The sequence below is a fragment of the Perkinsus marinus genome (genome assembly GCF_000006405.1).
Source record: "Perkinsus marinus ATCC 50983 genomic scaffold scf_1104296958686, whole genome shotgun sequence".
NCBI lineage: Eukaryota > Perkinsozoa > Perkinsida > Perkinsidae > Perkinsus > Perkinsus marinus.
Genome location: NW_003206671.1, coordinates 163,996 through 178,222, shown reverse-complemented (window position 1 = coordinate 178,222; position 14,227 = coordinate 163,996). Strand labels below are relative to the sequence as shown.

The 14,227-nt window shown below is 48.5% G+C and overlaps 4 protein-coding genes across 4 annotated transcripts in view; 1 reads left to right on the top strand and 3 right to left on the bottom strand.

Moving 5' to 3' along the window:
* Pmar_PMAR028184 (conserved hypothetical protein) overlaps positions 1-42 on the top strand; it is a gene marked incomplete at both ends in the record, with an annotated part of 965 nt that extends 923 nt beyond the window's left edge. The window contains one exon of the mRNA XM_002774134.1: positions 1-42. This exon is cut by the window's left edge and continues 4 nt beyond it. Coding sequence (XP_002774180.1) covers positions 1-42 — 42 coding nt within the window.
* A 4,363-nt stretch (positions 43-4,405) lies between these two features.
* Pmar_PMAR028183 (phosphatase, putative) lies at positions 4,406-7,335 on the bottom strand (the record flags this gene model as incomplete). Its single annotated transcript, XM_002774133.1, has 15 exons — positions 4,406-4,516; positions 4,597-4,718; positions 4,769-4,864; positions 4,989-5,099; positions 5,155-5,306; positions 5,431-5,543; positions 5,589-5,708; positions 5,755-5,844; positions 6,046-6,101; positions 6,154-6,264; positions 6,324-6,410; positions 6,474-6,564; positions 6,713-6,782; positions 7,056-7,158; positions 7,206-7,335. The coding sequence occupies 15 exons, from the start codon at positions 7,333-7,335 to the stop codon at positions 4,472-4,474; spliced, it is 1,497 nt and encodes a 498-aa protein (XP_002774179.1). The 3' UTR covers positions 4,406-4,471.
* Positions 7,336-7,611: 276 nt separating this feature from the next.
* On the bottom strand, positions 7,612-9,314 carry Pmar_PMAR028182 (hypothetical protein; the record flags this gene model as incomplete). The annotated part of the gene is made up of 5 exons (XM_002774132.1): positions 7,612-7,663; positions 7,954-8,078; positions 8,444-8,559; positions 8,834-8,906; positions 9,144-9,314. The coding sequence occupies 5 exons, from the start codon at positions 9,312-9,314 to the stop codon at positions 7,612-7,614; spliced, it is 537 nt and encodes a 178-aa protein (XP_002774178.1).
* A 135-nt stretch (positions 9,315-9,449) lies between these two features.
* On the bottom strand, positions 9,450-13,372 carry Pmar_PMAR028181 (hypothetical protein; the record flags this gene model as incomplete). The annotated part of the gene is made up of 14 exons (XM_002774131.1): positions 9,450-10,101; positions 10,216-10,320; positions 10,367-10,500; positions 10,909-11,064; positions 11,111-11,239; positions 11,292-11,380; positions 11,598-11,702; positions 11,751-11,825; positions 11,879-11,947; positions 11,998-12,129; positions 12,175-12,232; positions 12,701-12,831; positions 12,874-13,016; positions 13,255-13,372. The coding sequence occupies 14 exons, from the start codon at positions 13,370-13,372 to the stop codon at positions 9,953-9,955; spliced, it is 1,593 nt and encodes a 530-aa protein (XP_002774177.1). The 3' UTR covers positions 9,450-9,952.
* Between the last annotated feature and the right edge of the window lie 855 nt (positions 13,373-14,227).

Below are 14,227 nucleotides of genomic sequence, written 5' to 3'. Positions count from 1 at the left end.
TCCCGAGAGATCGTCGGGTTGGTAAACACCCTTCCCAACTGAGGATGGAGCGGACAAGGCTCGACAAGGTCGTGACAAGTACATCGGCATCGGCAGCTCCGGGCAGACCGTTACAACAGCTGTGGGTGCGCTCCTCCGGGGATGGGGTAGGATGACGGTCGGTTAACGGCGGCTGATGGTGTGAGTCTAGATACGACAGTGGTGTTGGTAGTGCGCAGTATGCGGCGCGGGAAGGTGGCAGTAACCCAACAGTATTGACAGCAACTGTTGTTAATGGACCAAGGCATTTGCCAGAAAATAGCAAGTTGGAGGAACTGAGAAAACAGGTACTCGAGGGCTTAGGAAAATCTGATGTCTCTCCTTCTGGTCGCACTGTAAGTTTTTGCTGAGTGGAGCTACACACTTTATACAGGATCGTGAAAGGCAGCGACAGCGAGCTATGGCTGATGACGAGGCAGCACGGAAGCGTCGCGAAGAAGAGCAACGCATTCGAAGGCAACAGGAACAACAGCGGCAGTTGGAGCAGCAGCGGCAGGTGGGATATTCTTCTGAGCCTCAGTAGTGAACTGATCGATATGTCAGGCCGCCGCCGCCGAGGAGTCAGATGACGAGTCCAGCTCAGAGTCGTCCTCCTCTTCCGAGGAAGAATCACCAGTCGTTCGCCAGCCAGCTCGACGTCCGCCTCCTCCGCAACAACGGTACTCATACTCGCAGCTTGTTTGAACAGTGTATGTTCACCATAGGCGTCCTATGCCGCCCCCTCGGCCACGACAACAACAGCCACAACAGCAATCGGTCGATCTGCTCAATATGAATGCAAGGCCCGCCCAACAGCAGCAGCAGCCAATGCCCTACCAAGGGGCGCCGCAGGTCCAAGCTGGTACAGGTGCTTATCCAGGTAACGCGGAGAAATATTGGTGTCGGGTTATGGCGCGTTATTTCCAGGCCAGCAGCAGGGCTATGCTTACACAGGCTACTATGGTCAGCAGCCAGGGTATGCCCAGCCATCCATGGGGAGTATGCCGATGCCACAGCAACAATACCAACCCTATCAGCAGCAACAACAACAGCAGCAAGCTGCGCCGCCCAATCCATTCGCAGGCTACCCACAGCAGAACAGTAACCCCTTTGCGCCGTATCAAGGCTCTGGAGGAATGCAGCAATTTCGAGGTCTCTGAAGTGTGCTGGGAATCACCAGTGAACTTGTTACTTACCCTCTATATTGCCACTTCGCGCTTGTTGTCTGCTGCGTGTAGTACTTGTACGGTTATTGCTGAGGTCTGGCATAGTCATCAAATCAGTTTTCTTAACGCTGCTTTGCTCATTGGGTTACAGTACACCACGAGACAGACCTGTAACTTTCTGAGTAGCACCGAGAGCAGCCATTTCGGCGATGCACTCCACCGTGGCACAACTCCGGGCGCTGGAAATCATCATTTAGTAGTGACTTCCTGGACACTCCATTCGGTGTTTGCCCAGCATTCCGGGAACATCAGTTTCGAACGTTGTAGTGAACATGGCAGCTGAGATAGCAGCATCAGCGCGCATGATGCCAGGCAAATCGAACTCGGCCCTCGCAGTGACAGTCACTGATTGGAATGTATTTCCGCACAACGTCGTGACGATGGATAGCAATTCCGCATTATAGATAGAACAACCCACCACTGAGGAAGTTCGAGATTATGCCCTATGGCTTGGACTCACGGACGACGACCACGACCTGTTTTGGATTGCCGTGCAAGTGATAGTTCTGATCCTGTAGCGAATCTCCACGTCTCGCGAGCCAGGCTCTCACCACACCCATACCGAGGCCATGGGTCCAGTGCCAGACCGACTCTGGTGATGTATTTTTCCACAACTCGAAAACGAAAGAAAGCGTCTGGGACCATCCGTAGAGCAATGACTTTGGACTGCTGTTGTCTGTGACACCCGTAGTAGCTAGGTACGACAGTTTCTATCAGCAGGCAGTTGGTGAGTACAAGGAGGGGAAATGTGATCGCAAGAAGCTGGTGAGCTCACAGGTTTCACCTTAGCTATCTGGTCGGGAGTGTAGACCGACATTCGAAACAGATGAAGGTTGACAAAGAAATTTGAAGTCGCAGAAGTCTTCCTGCTAAACGAATTACACGCGAGTACAAGATACGAATACCAATGAGCTTGGAATAGGAAAGACATGACAGGCTGAACTGGATGATGCCCTTCAGGCTGAGCTCCTATCACAATCATGGTTGCTAGGCGACCGCAAATCAGCAGCGAAATCTGATGCAAACTACGAGGACAACGATGGTATTAAATTGATAGCCTACTTGCACTCATAGTGCTGTCACCGATGTGATGATCTGTTGTAGAGGAGGCTACGCCTGGCACTTCATCTGTCAATACAGCAAAGGGCAAGGGAAGCGAGGAGAGGTGAATTCTGGCTCGATCGTGACAGCTAAGGATAGAACTGCATGTTAACAGAATGAGGTCTGTCTTGGCCAGAGCTGAACACGCCGTCGTGTCTAGCAGCGACAGTGAAACTGAACAGTCACCGAGGTATTTCGTCCCTCCCACAGCTACACCACCAAGTGGCCCACGCAGGTCTGGCGCTGGTGAGGAACGATCACGAGCAATTGCCGAGCGAAGGAACACAAAAGTAAAGGAGTCTGCTACTGTGAATTCCATTGCTGTGTTGAGATTCCGCGAGATTGTATTAAAGGTGTTCACGGAGCTTGAGGAACTTAGAGGCGAAATGCACAGACTTGAACTGAAGCTAGCAGAAGTCAGAGAGAAGAAGGCAGGTGCGAGCACTCCCCCTGACTCGTGGAATGGTCCCGTATTTAAGAGTGCTTCGAAACTCGTGGTCACGCCATTCCTGCCTGGGCTGGGGTTTAGGAGTGATATTGCTCTCATTGTTCGAAGTTGCATATGAACACTCCATCTTTCAAAAATTATTCCATCTCGGAATAGACACACTTTTATTCCCAGAAGTCGACAGGGAAGCGTCTGAGCTTACAAATGCTCACCAGCGCAAAATCGAAGCGGCGAAGGATATTGAAGATGAGGTGGAGAAGACCAAGGAGGATCTCTCGCAGATTAAAGACGATATTAAAGCGACTTCTAAGGTGGAGCTGATACAGTTCGTCCACGACTTTTCTCAGACAGACGCATTCAGTTTAATCGAGAAATTAATTTCGTTCGACTAGACAATTCTCGTTACGGTTTAAATTGACTCACTGGCTGGGTGGTCCTATCGGACGTTAACTCGTCAGACACGTGAAGGCCTGGAGACAGACATGGCGACGAAGGAGACAGAGTGGGAGGGTAAGATAGCCTCTCTGAGGGTTGCTCTAGAACGGGGGAAAGAAGAGGTGGTCTCATTAAAGTTCGCGATGGATGCACATGTAAGGGAAAATTAAAATTGTATTTCCTACATCGGAGATTCTCAGAGAAGAGAAGACGCAGCTCTCCGCTCAAGATTCGCGGAAGCTCGAGCTCTTATCGCCGCACTGGCGGAAGTGGAGGCTTCTACGAGAGACTCGATTCTTGAGAAGGAAACTCAAACGAAAGATGTATTGGAAAAGATTGCCAGGTCGAGCTTCACTGCTGTTCGTGCGGGTCGAATATTTGCTTTACAGAGTGCGTAGCATGCTCAAGGCTGAGAGGGGTCGGTTCGGCCGAGTTTGTGCTGGCAAAGCGCCAGGAGTCGCTAACGACGCAATTAAGACTACTGAGGCGACCGTCTCGTCCACGCAAAGACACAGGCGAGTTCGCACTGGGATCACATCTCTAGGTTATTTCAGGTACTGGGACGACTTGCTTGGGAGTGATCTAGCGCTACCATCTTCATCGCATGTCGATCTGCCCGAGGCTGGAGATTCTGGTCAGGATTCCGGTGTTGAAACTACATCAGCACATCCTTCGCCAATATCGTTGAGAGAAAAAGGGAAGTTCCCCGAATTGACAGAAGTCATGACATTCGGAGAAGAACCCGCAACGAGTTCGGAGGAAAACTCTTGGTGAACATGATGCGAACACGTGGGGTGTCGAACACGAGAATTGTGTTTCAAGTGGATTTCTGAGGGTTTCATTTGTCGAAGTCTCCAACACAGAAGCGTATAAGTTTGAATTGGTTGGCTTTTATCCACGAAGGTTTTCGTGAGGGTTCGAAGCATGATGTTTCAAATGCATACTTCTGCAATGCTAATGTCGTATAATTATCAGACGCGACATTTTTCAACGTCTTTGAGCGTAATCTTGACTCAATAACGCAATAAGAGGCATCAAGCGGGCCCAATCTTCAGAAGTGCCTGCTGCATTACTCTCCCCCATGGTTATGATCTCTCCCAATTCTTGACAGTATTTTAGTGTTACAACTCTTGACAGCAACTCAATATTGAAGGAATCAGGAATAATAGGAAACTACTTTCTTGATAACGTCAAACTAATACAGCCACGGTGATACCGGGGACAACTTGGGCAGCGCGGAGCGTCACGCGATTCGGACGATTATGTGGATTCCCGAGGGAGAGTAGACCTGGTAACACATAAAGTAAAGGCGAATAAGGACATAGTTGACAGAAACAGTACGAATCACGCTTACGAGAGTCAACTTACTAGATCACTCATTTCTCCAACGTCTAACGCGAAGGCTGCCTCCTCGAACTCAGCCATCATCTTGCCGTGACCGAACCAGTCCAAGTCGCCACAAAGATTCCCGGCCTTCCGACTCGACAAACCTAACGTTGTCGCAATAACATAAGTCACGCAGAGAAGGTGTATGCCTTACACTCGGAATGCTTCTTGCAAAGTTCTGGGAACTTGCTTGAATCCTTCTTGAGATCAGCAAGGATGGACATCATAGTGTTTTCGGCCTCCGTCTTCGCTGAGTGAGTGAAAAGATACATCATGTAATAGTCTAGCCTGCACTGGTCTATGAGTTCTGAGTTTCTCCTATAATAGTCTCCATGCTCTGCTACTATGTTCACAACTTCTCCTCATCTACTTACTTCTTGTGACCTGCTTGTTCCGGACCCGATCACGCGGATTCCTAACGTCCTTGTGCTTCATCAAAATATGCTTGCACCGTATCTTCTTCACTTCTCTCGCAGGGCCTGTTCCTAAGAATAGGCGAACGTTTTTACGCACCGATGCGAACAGCGAAAACTCCCTTACGCTGCCGTTTGCCCGCCTTGGGTGAGCTCGGATCCTCAAGCGCCTTCGCTTGCTGCTCAGCGAGAAGATCCAGATCCCCAAAAGTCGGTGGTCGCGGCCAATTCAGGAAGACGGTGATAGCAGTCAAATTATCTTGAGAACCTCGTTGGTATCTGCCGAGTAGAATATTCCATAATCCCACCAAACCAACTTGCGTGAACATGGCCATTAAGATGAAGGCCAAGTGCCATAGTTCAATACTGCTGATTTTCAACTGCAAGCCTCTCGATCTCGTACGCCTCTTGAATGAGTCCTCCTGACGCCGCCTTAGGTTTCCGATTGTACTGCAGTATCTTGGCGCCAATCATCGCTGGTGTCATCACATCTGTAACGCCGTCGCATACGAGAACCTGCATTAAAAGTCTTCTTTCCTAGAAGCCCTGTCCGGGACGTACAAGCGCAATATCAGTTTCTGGGCTCAGTGTGTAATGATTGACGCTAGGCTCCGACACCACAAGCTTGTTAGGCGTCTTGAACTCTCGGTCACCAAATGCACGCGATACCGCCAAGGCAATCTGAAGCGAGTATCCTCTTCAGAACAAAGGCGACCACGGACCCTACCGGTGGCTTCTCCACCGCTCCTAGACCGGCATTGGTAGCCTTCTTGTATGCTTTCATTTTATCTTCGTAGTCTGCCGCGGCTACCCTCACCTGATAAATTAGAATCCAGTCACAGTGGAGAACGACATAGAAGAGAATTTCGTTTCATTAGTTTCGGATACTAGGGGATATGCGGTGTTCCTGAATAGAATTACACCCAGGATAGGCTTGACTCGAACTCTTCACAAACTTCACGCGGTTTCTCGATGCGAGCTTTCGCCCTTTTCAATGCAGGATCAACCATCTCCTTACCACGCCACCAGCTGGTGTCACCATCGCTCCGCCATTTTTGACTATGCGCTCCTTCTCTGAACCAAAGAGGAATCATGACGGCCCATGAGCCCCTCTGTCACGACCCACCGGCTTGATCTTCTGGTTTATGGTTAGTATGACACGACTTCACTTCCAATTTATAGTTTGGATGCCGCCCTTGCTGCTGCTGCTGCTGATGGTGATCAATCCCCGCAGGGGCTGAAGAGGTGAGTAACGAACCCCCACCCTCAAAGAGTACGACAAGCCTAGTCACTTACTTTGCACTGGAATGCGTTGCACCAAAAAGCATGCCGAATCGCCGATATTAGCGACGTACAAGTCTATTCCAATAACCAGGGCGATCACTGAAGAGAAGACAACACAACAATTACAACTCGATTATATTAGGGCACTTCAGCATAGCTCACCAGCTGTGCTCCCATCTGGGATAGTCCTGTATTTCGCAAGAAACTCCTCGTCCAACTCTCTGAAAGAGTCCTCGAAAACCTTGCGCATGAACTGATTCAAAAACTGTATTTTCCATCATCTTCTCGTGCAGCCAAGCGCCCTAACCTCTTCAGTTATCGGCCCCTTATGACTCGCCAGCCGCGGTAAAATCTAAAGCACTTGCAACTTGCCAAAAGTGTTAATACCACGCCTCACTCACCTTGTTATGTGTTTGCTTAATACAGTAGTCCGCACAAGTGACTCCCTGGTGCCCATCATACACCATATACCTGAAAACCAGCGAGTGACCTGTTGTAGAAGTCGAAGACACTATATTTAAAATGACACTGATTGCCACGACTTCAAGTCGAATAAGTTGATTCCCCGGAACGCATCCTAGTGGTATATGGAGGCATTATTAGAATCAATTCCAACTAACACTGGCTGTGCTCAACCGCGACGAGCTTCTGAGAAAGCGAGCTCCGAATTCAATAATGAGAATAAGAAGTGAACACACGCCGAATGAACGAATCAAGAAACCACATTAATGGCCCCTCACTCACATTCCAGTTGGGCTGGGCAGATGGTCAAGACTGTACCCGAGCCTCCGCCCGATATCTTTCAAGTCCTTCAACAAGGCATGCTTATCCTCCATCTTCGCCCGCCCTGAGGAATCAGCAATACTAATCATAATCACTCTTCCGGCGACTCACTTCCCTGCATCATGGTGGCATCAGCGGCTAGTCTCAACTCCTGGAACGGGTCGTGCCTGGCCATCGCCATTGACAGCCACTCCTCACGCGACAGTTCTCGAAAACTCCCATCGTGTTGCGGCCTGAACATGACGATCAGATCGTTACGCCTCTCTATGAAGCGATGTGACTCCGTTTAGAAAAACAGCATCTCCATCGCACGAAGCGAAAGTAATTCCGGAGGTTTACAGTCCGGAACATACAACCAATGTGATGGAGTATATTAGGCAGTGAAGGAATCGGATCACTTCACGAGAAGTGACCCGAATTCCACCAGAATGAGCCGCAGAACTCCATCGCGCCAGACCGTCCACCCTCCTCTACTACAAGTATAACTTCTGATTAACTCGCTGGAGCATCGTCCCCGTCACTCCGTGATAAAACCAGTTACCCGACGAGTCTGACTCGTGCGGCACCCACTGAAAATGCATTCCATAATAAACAATTGCCCAACGAAATTGCATGCAAAGCTCATGAATATGCAATCACTTGCAGGCAATCCTCACATAGTACGCGACGCGGGAAGAAGGCAGTAATCCGACCGTGTTGACGGCAACTGTTGTTAGTGGACCAAGGCAATTACACACGAAGTAAATCACCTCCACTTCATTGTAAATCTATGAGCTCTTCAGCTCGCTGTATGAGTTGTGAATAGCTTTCGCATGCATGGCGCATACTCGCGACAAGGTGAGGAAGGATCATTACGTACCCCTCTTGGTCCAGCAACCACCGACTCTGCTGTTCTCGTTGCGCCTCGATATTGCCTTCCGTGCTCTCCGAGGCCAGTCCCCCTTCTCTGTGACGGCCTGTCTTATCGTCGCTAGCAGAGCCACCCTGAAATCGAACCCTCCACGAAACTGCGGATTCCAAGCTTCGGTTTCGCCGATTACCATCCTCATTTAGCACAAAAACGATGTGAACAACTATTTGGTATTCCAGATGGAAGCCCATCGGGGCCGTCCATCTCACACCGAAACGCTCGAGTCATTGCTACCACAAAATCAACTAATCCAGCAGCTCCATAAATCGACTAATATCGTATACGAACGGCCAATCCACGATTAACACTGGTGAATACTATTCCTACAACCACGAATGATGAACTTCCTCTTATTCGTCAATACCCATACAGCCTCTCATCGCTGTTCAACGTGAAGATAACAATGGAACAACCCCTGTAACAGGGGCCCTGCTGTTACCATGAGCTTCTGTTCCAGCTCTTTCATCTGGCGACTAGCCTCCTGAGCCTCTCTCCTATGCTTATCCTCTTCTTGTTTTTGTTTGATCATCCAGAGTGGCGTTCCCCGTCCACGACCTGAAAATACGCATCTCATTTCTACTACTGGGTGACATCAGAATTCACATAGCAGTAGAATCGGTAGTCGTTATTTGGTGATATCAGAAATTTCATCAACTAGCATCAACTCCGACAGGATATAACACCGATTTTTCCTCCAGCTGAAGGGAAACATTTTTCTTGACTAACTCGGTAACTAGCACAGCGCAGTCACATGCAGTTTCCGAATCGAAATGGCTACGACTTTTCTGATGTATGAGCAGAGCATGCGGCAATCACCCATCCTGTTTACCAGGTACATTGCACTGTAGCTTCCGCTCCGCTTGTCGCTGCGCATGAACATCCTCAAAGAATACACTCACTGGCTAAGAAAATGAAAAAAAACCTCTTTAATACCACTCCACAGAACAACGCTCTAATCACAGCCTCCAATATGACTCGCCTTTAGCGATATATATTCTCGCACCTCGGAGGTTTACTAATTACTAATTCACCACCTAATTCTCCCTATTTCCCTACCAACGTTCTACTACTCTCACTTGAGCTGGAATAAACATTTCTACCGTGATCGTCAACCTGCTACTACAACAACACATTCCTACATTCGGTGCCGGTCCATACCGCTGGTTGTACTGATGATCTATGCAGTCAGCGAACTCATCGTCATCTTGTGCTGTCGGCGGAGGAGCCGGGCCAACGTACCCACTGCCTCCTGCACTGCTACTGCTAGTGTTGAAGTCATAGTACTGCGACCCTCCTTGTTGGCCTTCCATTTAAGCCTCAGATAAGGACCAGGAGGACGCGAGCAGGGACAAACACAAAAGCCTGCTATCCTCATATAAGGCAACTCCCTTCTCACTATTAACCCAAAGCTATGGACTCCTAATACGTGAGATAACGAAAATGATTACGACGAATATGTGGAGGGCCAACGAGAGGTGACAGTCTCGACCTCTTCAACCCAGAGCCGTCAATACTATAGAGCCATCGGACACCGGTGTAATGAACGGTAACAGTATACGGGAGATTCGCGATAGATTACTATACCATTCCTCTTTCAGATCAGCTCAGGATGAAGGCTACGAGAGGGACACACTACGCGACCCACGCGAGTTCGATGTTATAATACTATTCATACAACAATCGTGTTCCTATAAAAAACAAACTTATGAAAAGCCTCAGCCATTATGACGCAATTACATTACCAAATACGCGACCGACAACCTACTGGACAACGACAAACTGGTCCTCTCCACAGATCCCAGCCGAAGACTTCAATGGTCACAAACAAGTACTATGGGAGACAGCACGAACTCCTCGTGAGGGTCAAGCATTGAAATACTATAAAATAGCTTATCGAGATTGAATAGGAGTTACCGTTGGTCTTATGCCTTCATACTAGCAAAGTCCCTCAGATAACTGTTATTCTGTGACGCTTGGTCGGTGACGTCGACGGACTCGCCCGAATGCAACCATTCTCTCCTGCTTCTACCACATTCACAGTGCTAGACGATCTCGACCCGCGCTTGCGTGGCGCTGCTGGGGCCGTCAGTGGGATATCTAACACGTGATTCCAAAGTGTTCTATAATGAAAATCAATACAACAACTGTGTCAGTTTCTACCACCCAGCCAACGTGACGAAAAATTCGTCAGCTTCCCTACCTATTACTCACCTCTAAGAACTATCCCACTGTCTCTAACGTTCTCTCCACGAGTGTTGCCCGCAGCCTCGCCGCCCATCAGCAGCATCCTTCGCCTTGCAATAGCAGCTCTAGTACCTAGTTATACTAGATCAAGTCGCCGACGAGCAGATAACAGTCTCACACTGCGCGGGTGGCATCTCCCTCGACAGGGCCAGGTCTAACGCAGTGAGTGTCGATGGTTCGGATGACGGCTCTTCATCGAAGCGTTTACGCTTCATCGGAGTTGAAATTGCTGCAGTTGAAGCCTGCGAGCCGCTGAATAGAGAGAAAATACACGAAGGCATCAGGAACAACCAATATACTACACCCTTTAAATCTCAAAATACAACAAGTGAGAGAACAAATCAAATAAATGAGATTTGATTTTCGACGAGTAAAAGAAGTTTTTCACGAAATGAAAGTTCAAATTCGAAATGAAAGTTCGATTTTCGTAGACCGGCCGAAAATGAAAGTTCAAATTCGTAAATGGAATTTATGAGTTCGGAAACGCAAGTTCAAATTCGTCGAACACAAGACCGTTCGACCAATGAAAAATTTCATCTACGAATTTGAACTTTCATTTCGTGAAAAACTCCTTTCACTCGTCGAAATCAAATTTCTTTCGTCAAATTGCTGAATTTGAGATTGAAAAGGTGTATAAGAGTACCACTTCCAAAGTCTTACAATTTCAAAGAGGTTCCCTCCACTGCAGCAGATGGACTGCACGCAGCCACACTAGATCCGCTCTGGTTACCGCTGACCGAACTCGAGCTGTCTGCCCTCCTTCTGCGGGCGACCGGATGCTCATGTGAGTGCATTGCGGCAACAACCGCAGCGACACTGAGATGCAGACAGTAACCAAATCCTTCTAGCCGAACGACCTCACTCAAACCCCGGACGGAAGAGCTTCCTTCTGATGTCAACAGCACTCGCGGAGTCTCGTTCCAGCACAGCTGCAGCCGCTTCGCTCACTGCCGCAAACGCAAGTACGTCCCCAGGATAGAACAGAACAGACCTGAAAACCAGTAACACAAGCATTCTCACAGGGCGTCTAAATTTGCCCTCACCTTCCCCTGAAAGCTTCATTGAGAAATGCTACAGCCTTCTGCTGTAGTCTCTTTCTGAGCTCTCCATCGCCTGTGATGCTCTTCACTATCTGACAAACGACTAAGTCACAAATCAACTTTCATCTGCTCTCAGCTCGACTCTAGATATTATCCGAGTCGTAGTCGACAACAACACGAGCATAAATTCTGCGAGAAAAAACTACCAATGATTCCACAAGGCGATTTAACAAAATCACATACTCCAATTCGAACCACCATTTCCCGGGCGCGTGACAGTTTCATACCCTCCAAAAACCATGTTATTACCGAGCCCACGTGTTTATGTGGGAGATTCAAATCAAACTCGAATCCTGTCAAACACATTATGGCTTCTTCCATTTCGCAAACATCCTGCGCCATCTTCTGAAGTGCCTGCAAATCGATCGAGTGATCGATTTGTCTAGTACCGCGAAGACCTACTCGCTGACTGGTATATCGCGACTGTCTCTCGAGCTTCTCATAGCAATCAAGAAGTTGATTCATCCGCAAGCGTATCTGCAAATGCACCAAAAAATACCGGAAATTTCTTAAAATTTTCCGAGCCTCACCGGAGACCTCTCGCACGACTTGAACGCAAGGAATGTCGCCGCTAACACTACTGGTCGCCAGCCGTACCGCTAAGAGAAAGCACTGCCCGATACCAACTTTTTCGCAAATTACAACTCACCTTCAAACTGTGCACCGCGTAGAACAGATGACAGTACCACATAGCTGTAGCTCGAATCTCCGCGAAATCGTCCGGACCGATGCCGTTTCGATTCGCCGGTATGCAATAGTCAGTCCAGACCCTCTGGCACACCTAAGAAATTCCATTCCAAGATGAATCCAACAGACTCCTTGCCACCTTATCTACAAAGTCAGCGTGACGCACTACTGCTCTATCTTCTGTTGCATCCGTAACTCTGAGAAGAGACGCACTGAGCGACGATCAAAAGCCTCACCCTTCACCAGTTTGAATACTATTATGTAGCCAGTACGCACAAGACTACCAACAACGATGCATTTCAACGACAAAGCATATATAGGTGCAGTGTTGGAATATATTTTCGCTCTCCTCAGCTAAGCTTGGGAGTTTCATCAATAATTATAGACGTTTCCCTACGAATTCGGGTAGAAACGTACAGGAATCGATGATAAATTCCAAAAATTTCCTTAGAATTTTCATTCGTCACCAACATATGTGGTTGACCTTGTGCATATTTCTCCACACTATAGAGTGGTCTTCCCCAAAATAGTGTGTGAGTTCGTAGTGTAACATGAGCTCGGAAACACAGTCATTGTCGATCCACCCGAAATCTTCGGAGTGCGCTCTAGAGGTAGGGAATTCATTCCAACACCAGAAGATATTTGCTCGACAAGCAAAGCACTACTTATCTTTCCGACTCGGACTAGCGACCCTCAAGGCGTCAGGGGAGAACAGTAACAGCCCTTTGTATGTCTCAGAGCTGCTACATGTCGACTGCTGTGACGAGGCGAATCCAGGCGGTCCATGAGGAGAGATCTGAGACGCGCTGACGGAGGAAAGGATGTTGTGTGTGCTTACCACTGGAGAGGAAGAGTACTCCCCACCGCCTGTGACTGGGCTGTGACTCCCACAGGACCCTGCACTCAGCGGAACTAGACCGCCGAGAACACTGAGGCCTCCACCGCACATCACTATGGGAGCTCGCGATAAGAGGGATGTATCTACAGTGGGGGTGAGTAGGTAGCATTACGAGTCCTGTTGCCTCTAGGATGCTATCGCGCTTAAGACTAGGCACTGCTATATGGTATACCCCCAGTCTAGATGACTGAATTGTCCCACATCCACGTTAGGAGTCTTAATCCTCCAAAACGGAAGGAGTCAGCCCACTTCGGTGAGTAGCAGCTCTCTAGATGAAACGTATCGAGAAAAGAATAGTACAAATGGGTAACAAGATACTACCAGGAGAGTCCTGCCTTTCCTGAGAGCACTGGGGCCGATGAGTTTGTGCAAGCGTGTCACACTCCTCACTGGGCGCACCAGGGGGTCGCTTTGGCGGACTATCGACGTTGACGAACATTAAAGATATTTTTTGAGTTTTGAAAAGATGATATCAAAAACTGGGAACGATAGAAAATATACTAATATCGCAACCTACTGCTAGTGGAGGTGCGAGGGATAAAGTGCCATGTCTTATATTCTCTTAACGATACTGTACACTTCGTAGATCAATATTGATGATAACAATGCCCCCCGACCGAGTCGCCTCGGCCTGAAACGAGGCGACCATTGGCTAGTATACCCCAGTTCATAAAGAATCACTGATATCTGTGATCAGTCCTGGAATCGCGATATACCCGTCAGAAGAGCGAAACATCGGACTTGTCTACAGTGTTAATGACAACTTGAAAACTTGCAATCCTTTGGTGTACGCGTGCCAGTACTGTATAGTCCACCCCCCCCCCCCCAATACGGCGTCAGATTCTCCTCTTCATCGGGTCAGACGTCTTCGCTTCACTGATTGCTTAACAGCAATCTTAACGCGAGAAGATTCACTTGAAGACTTGCAGTATGTATATTGGATATTACCGCGCGCCCAAAAATTGGCAGAATTAATGCTATGCCGTTTTTCGGTACTTGCGGAGAGGCTACTGCTCACTATAACCAACAATCTTTTGTGAAACAGTGGAGGCTAAAAACTCACATGGAAAGTCTGTGAGGAATTAGCTGGAGTAGGAGGTGTGGTTCGTCGCTCTAGTACTACCCCTATGCGTGGGCTGAGGAAAGCTGCTTTAACTGATGCGTCTTGATCTCGTAGAACTCAGTTGTTTTTGATTCTCTTCGTCTGGCCATGCTCAATTTCATTCCCAAGACGTGCCAGTCGGTGTCGTTCCTGTAAGTCGCTCGTCTACCACAACCCCCAAACTGTGAGTTC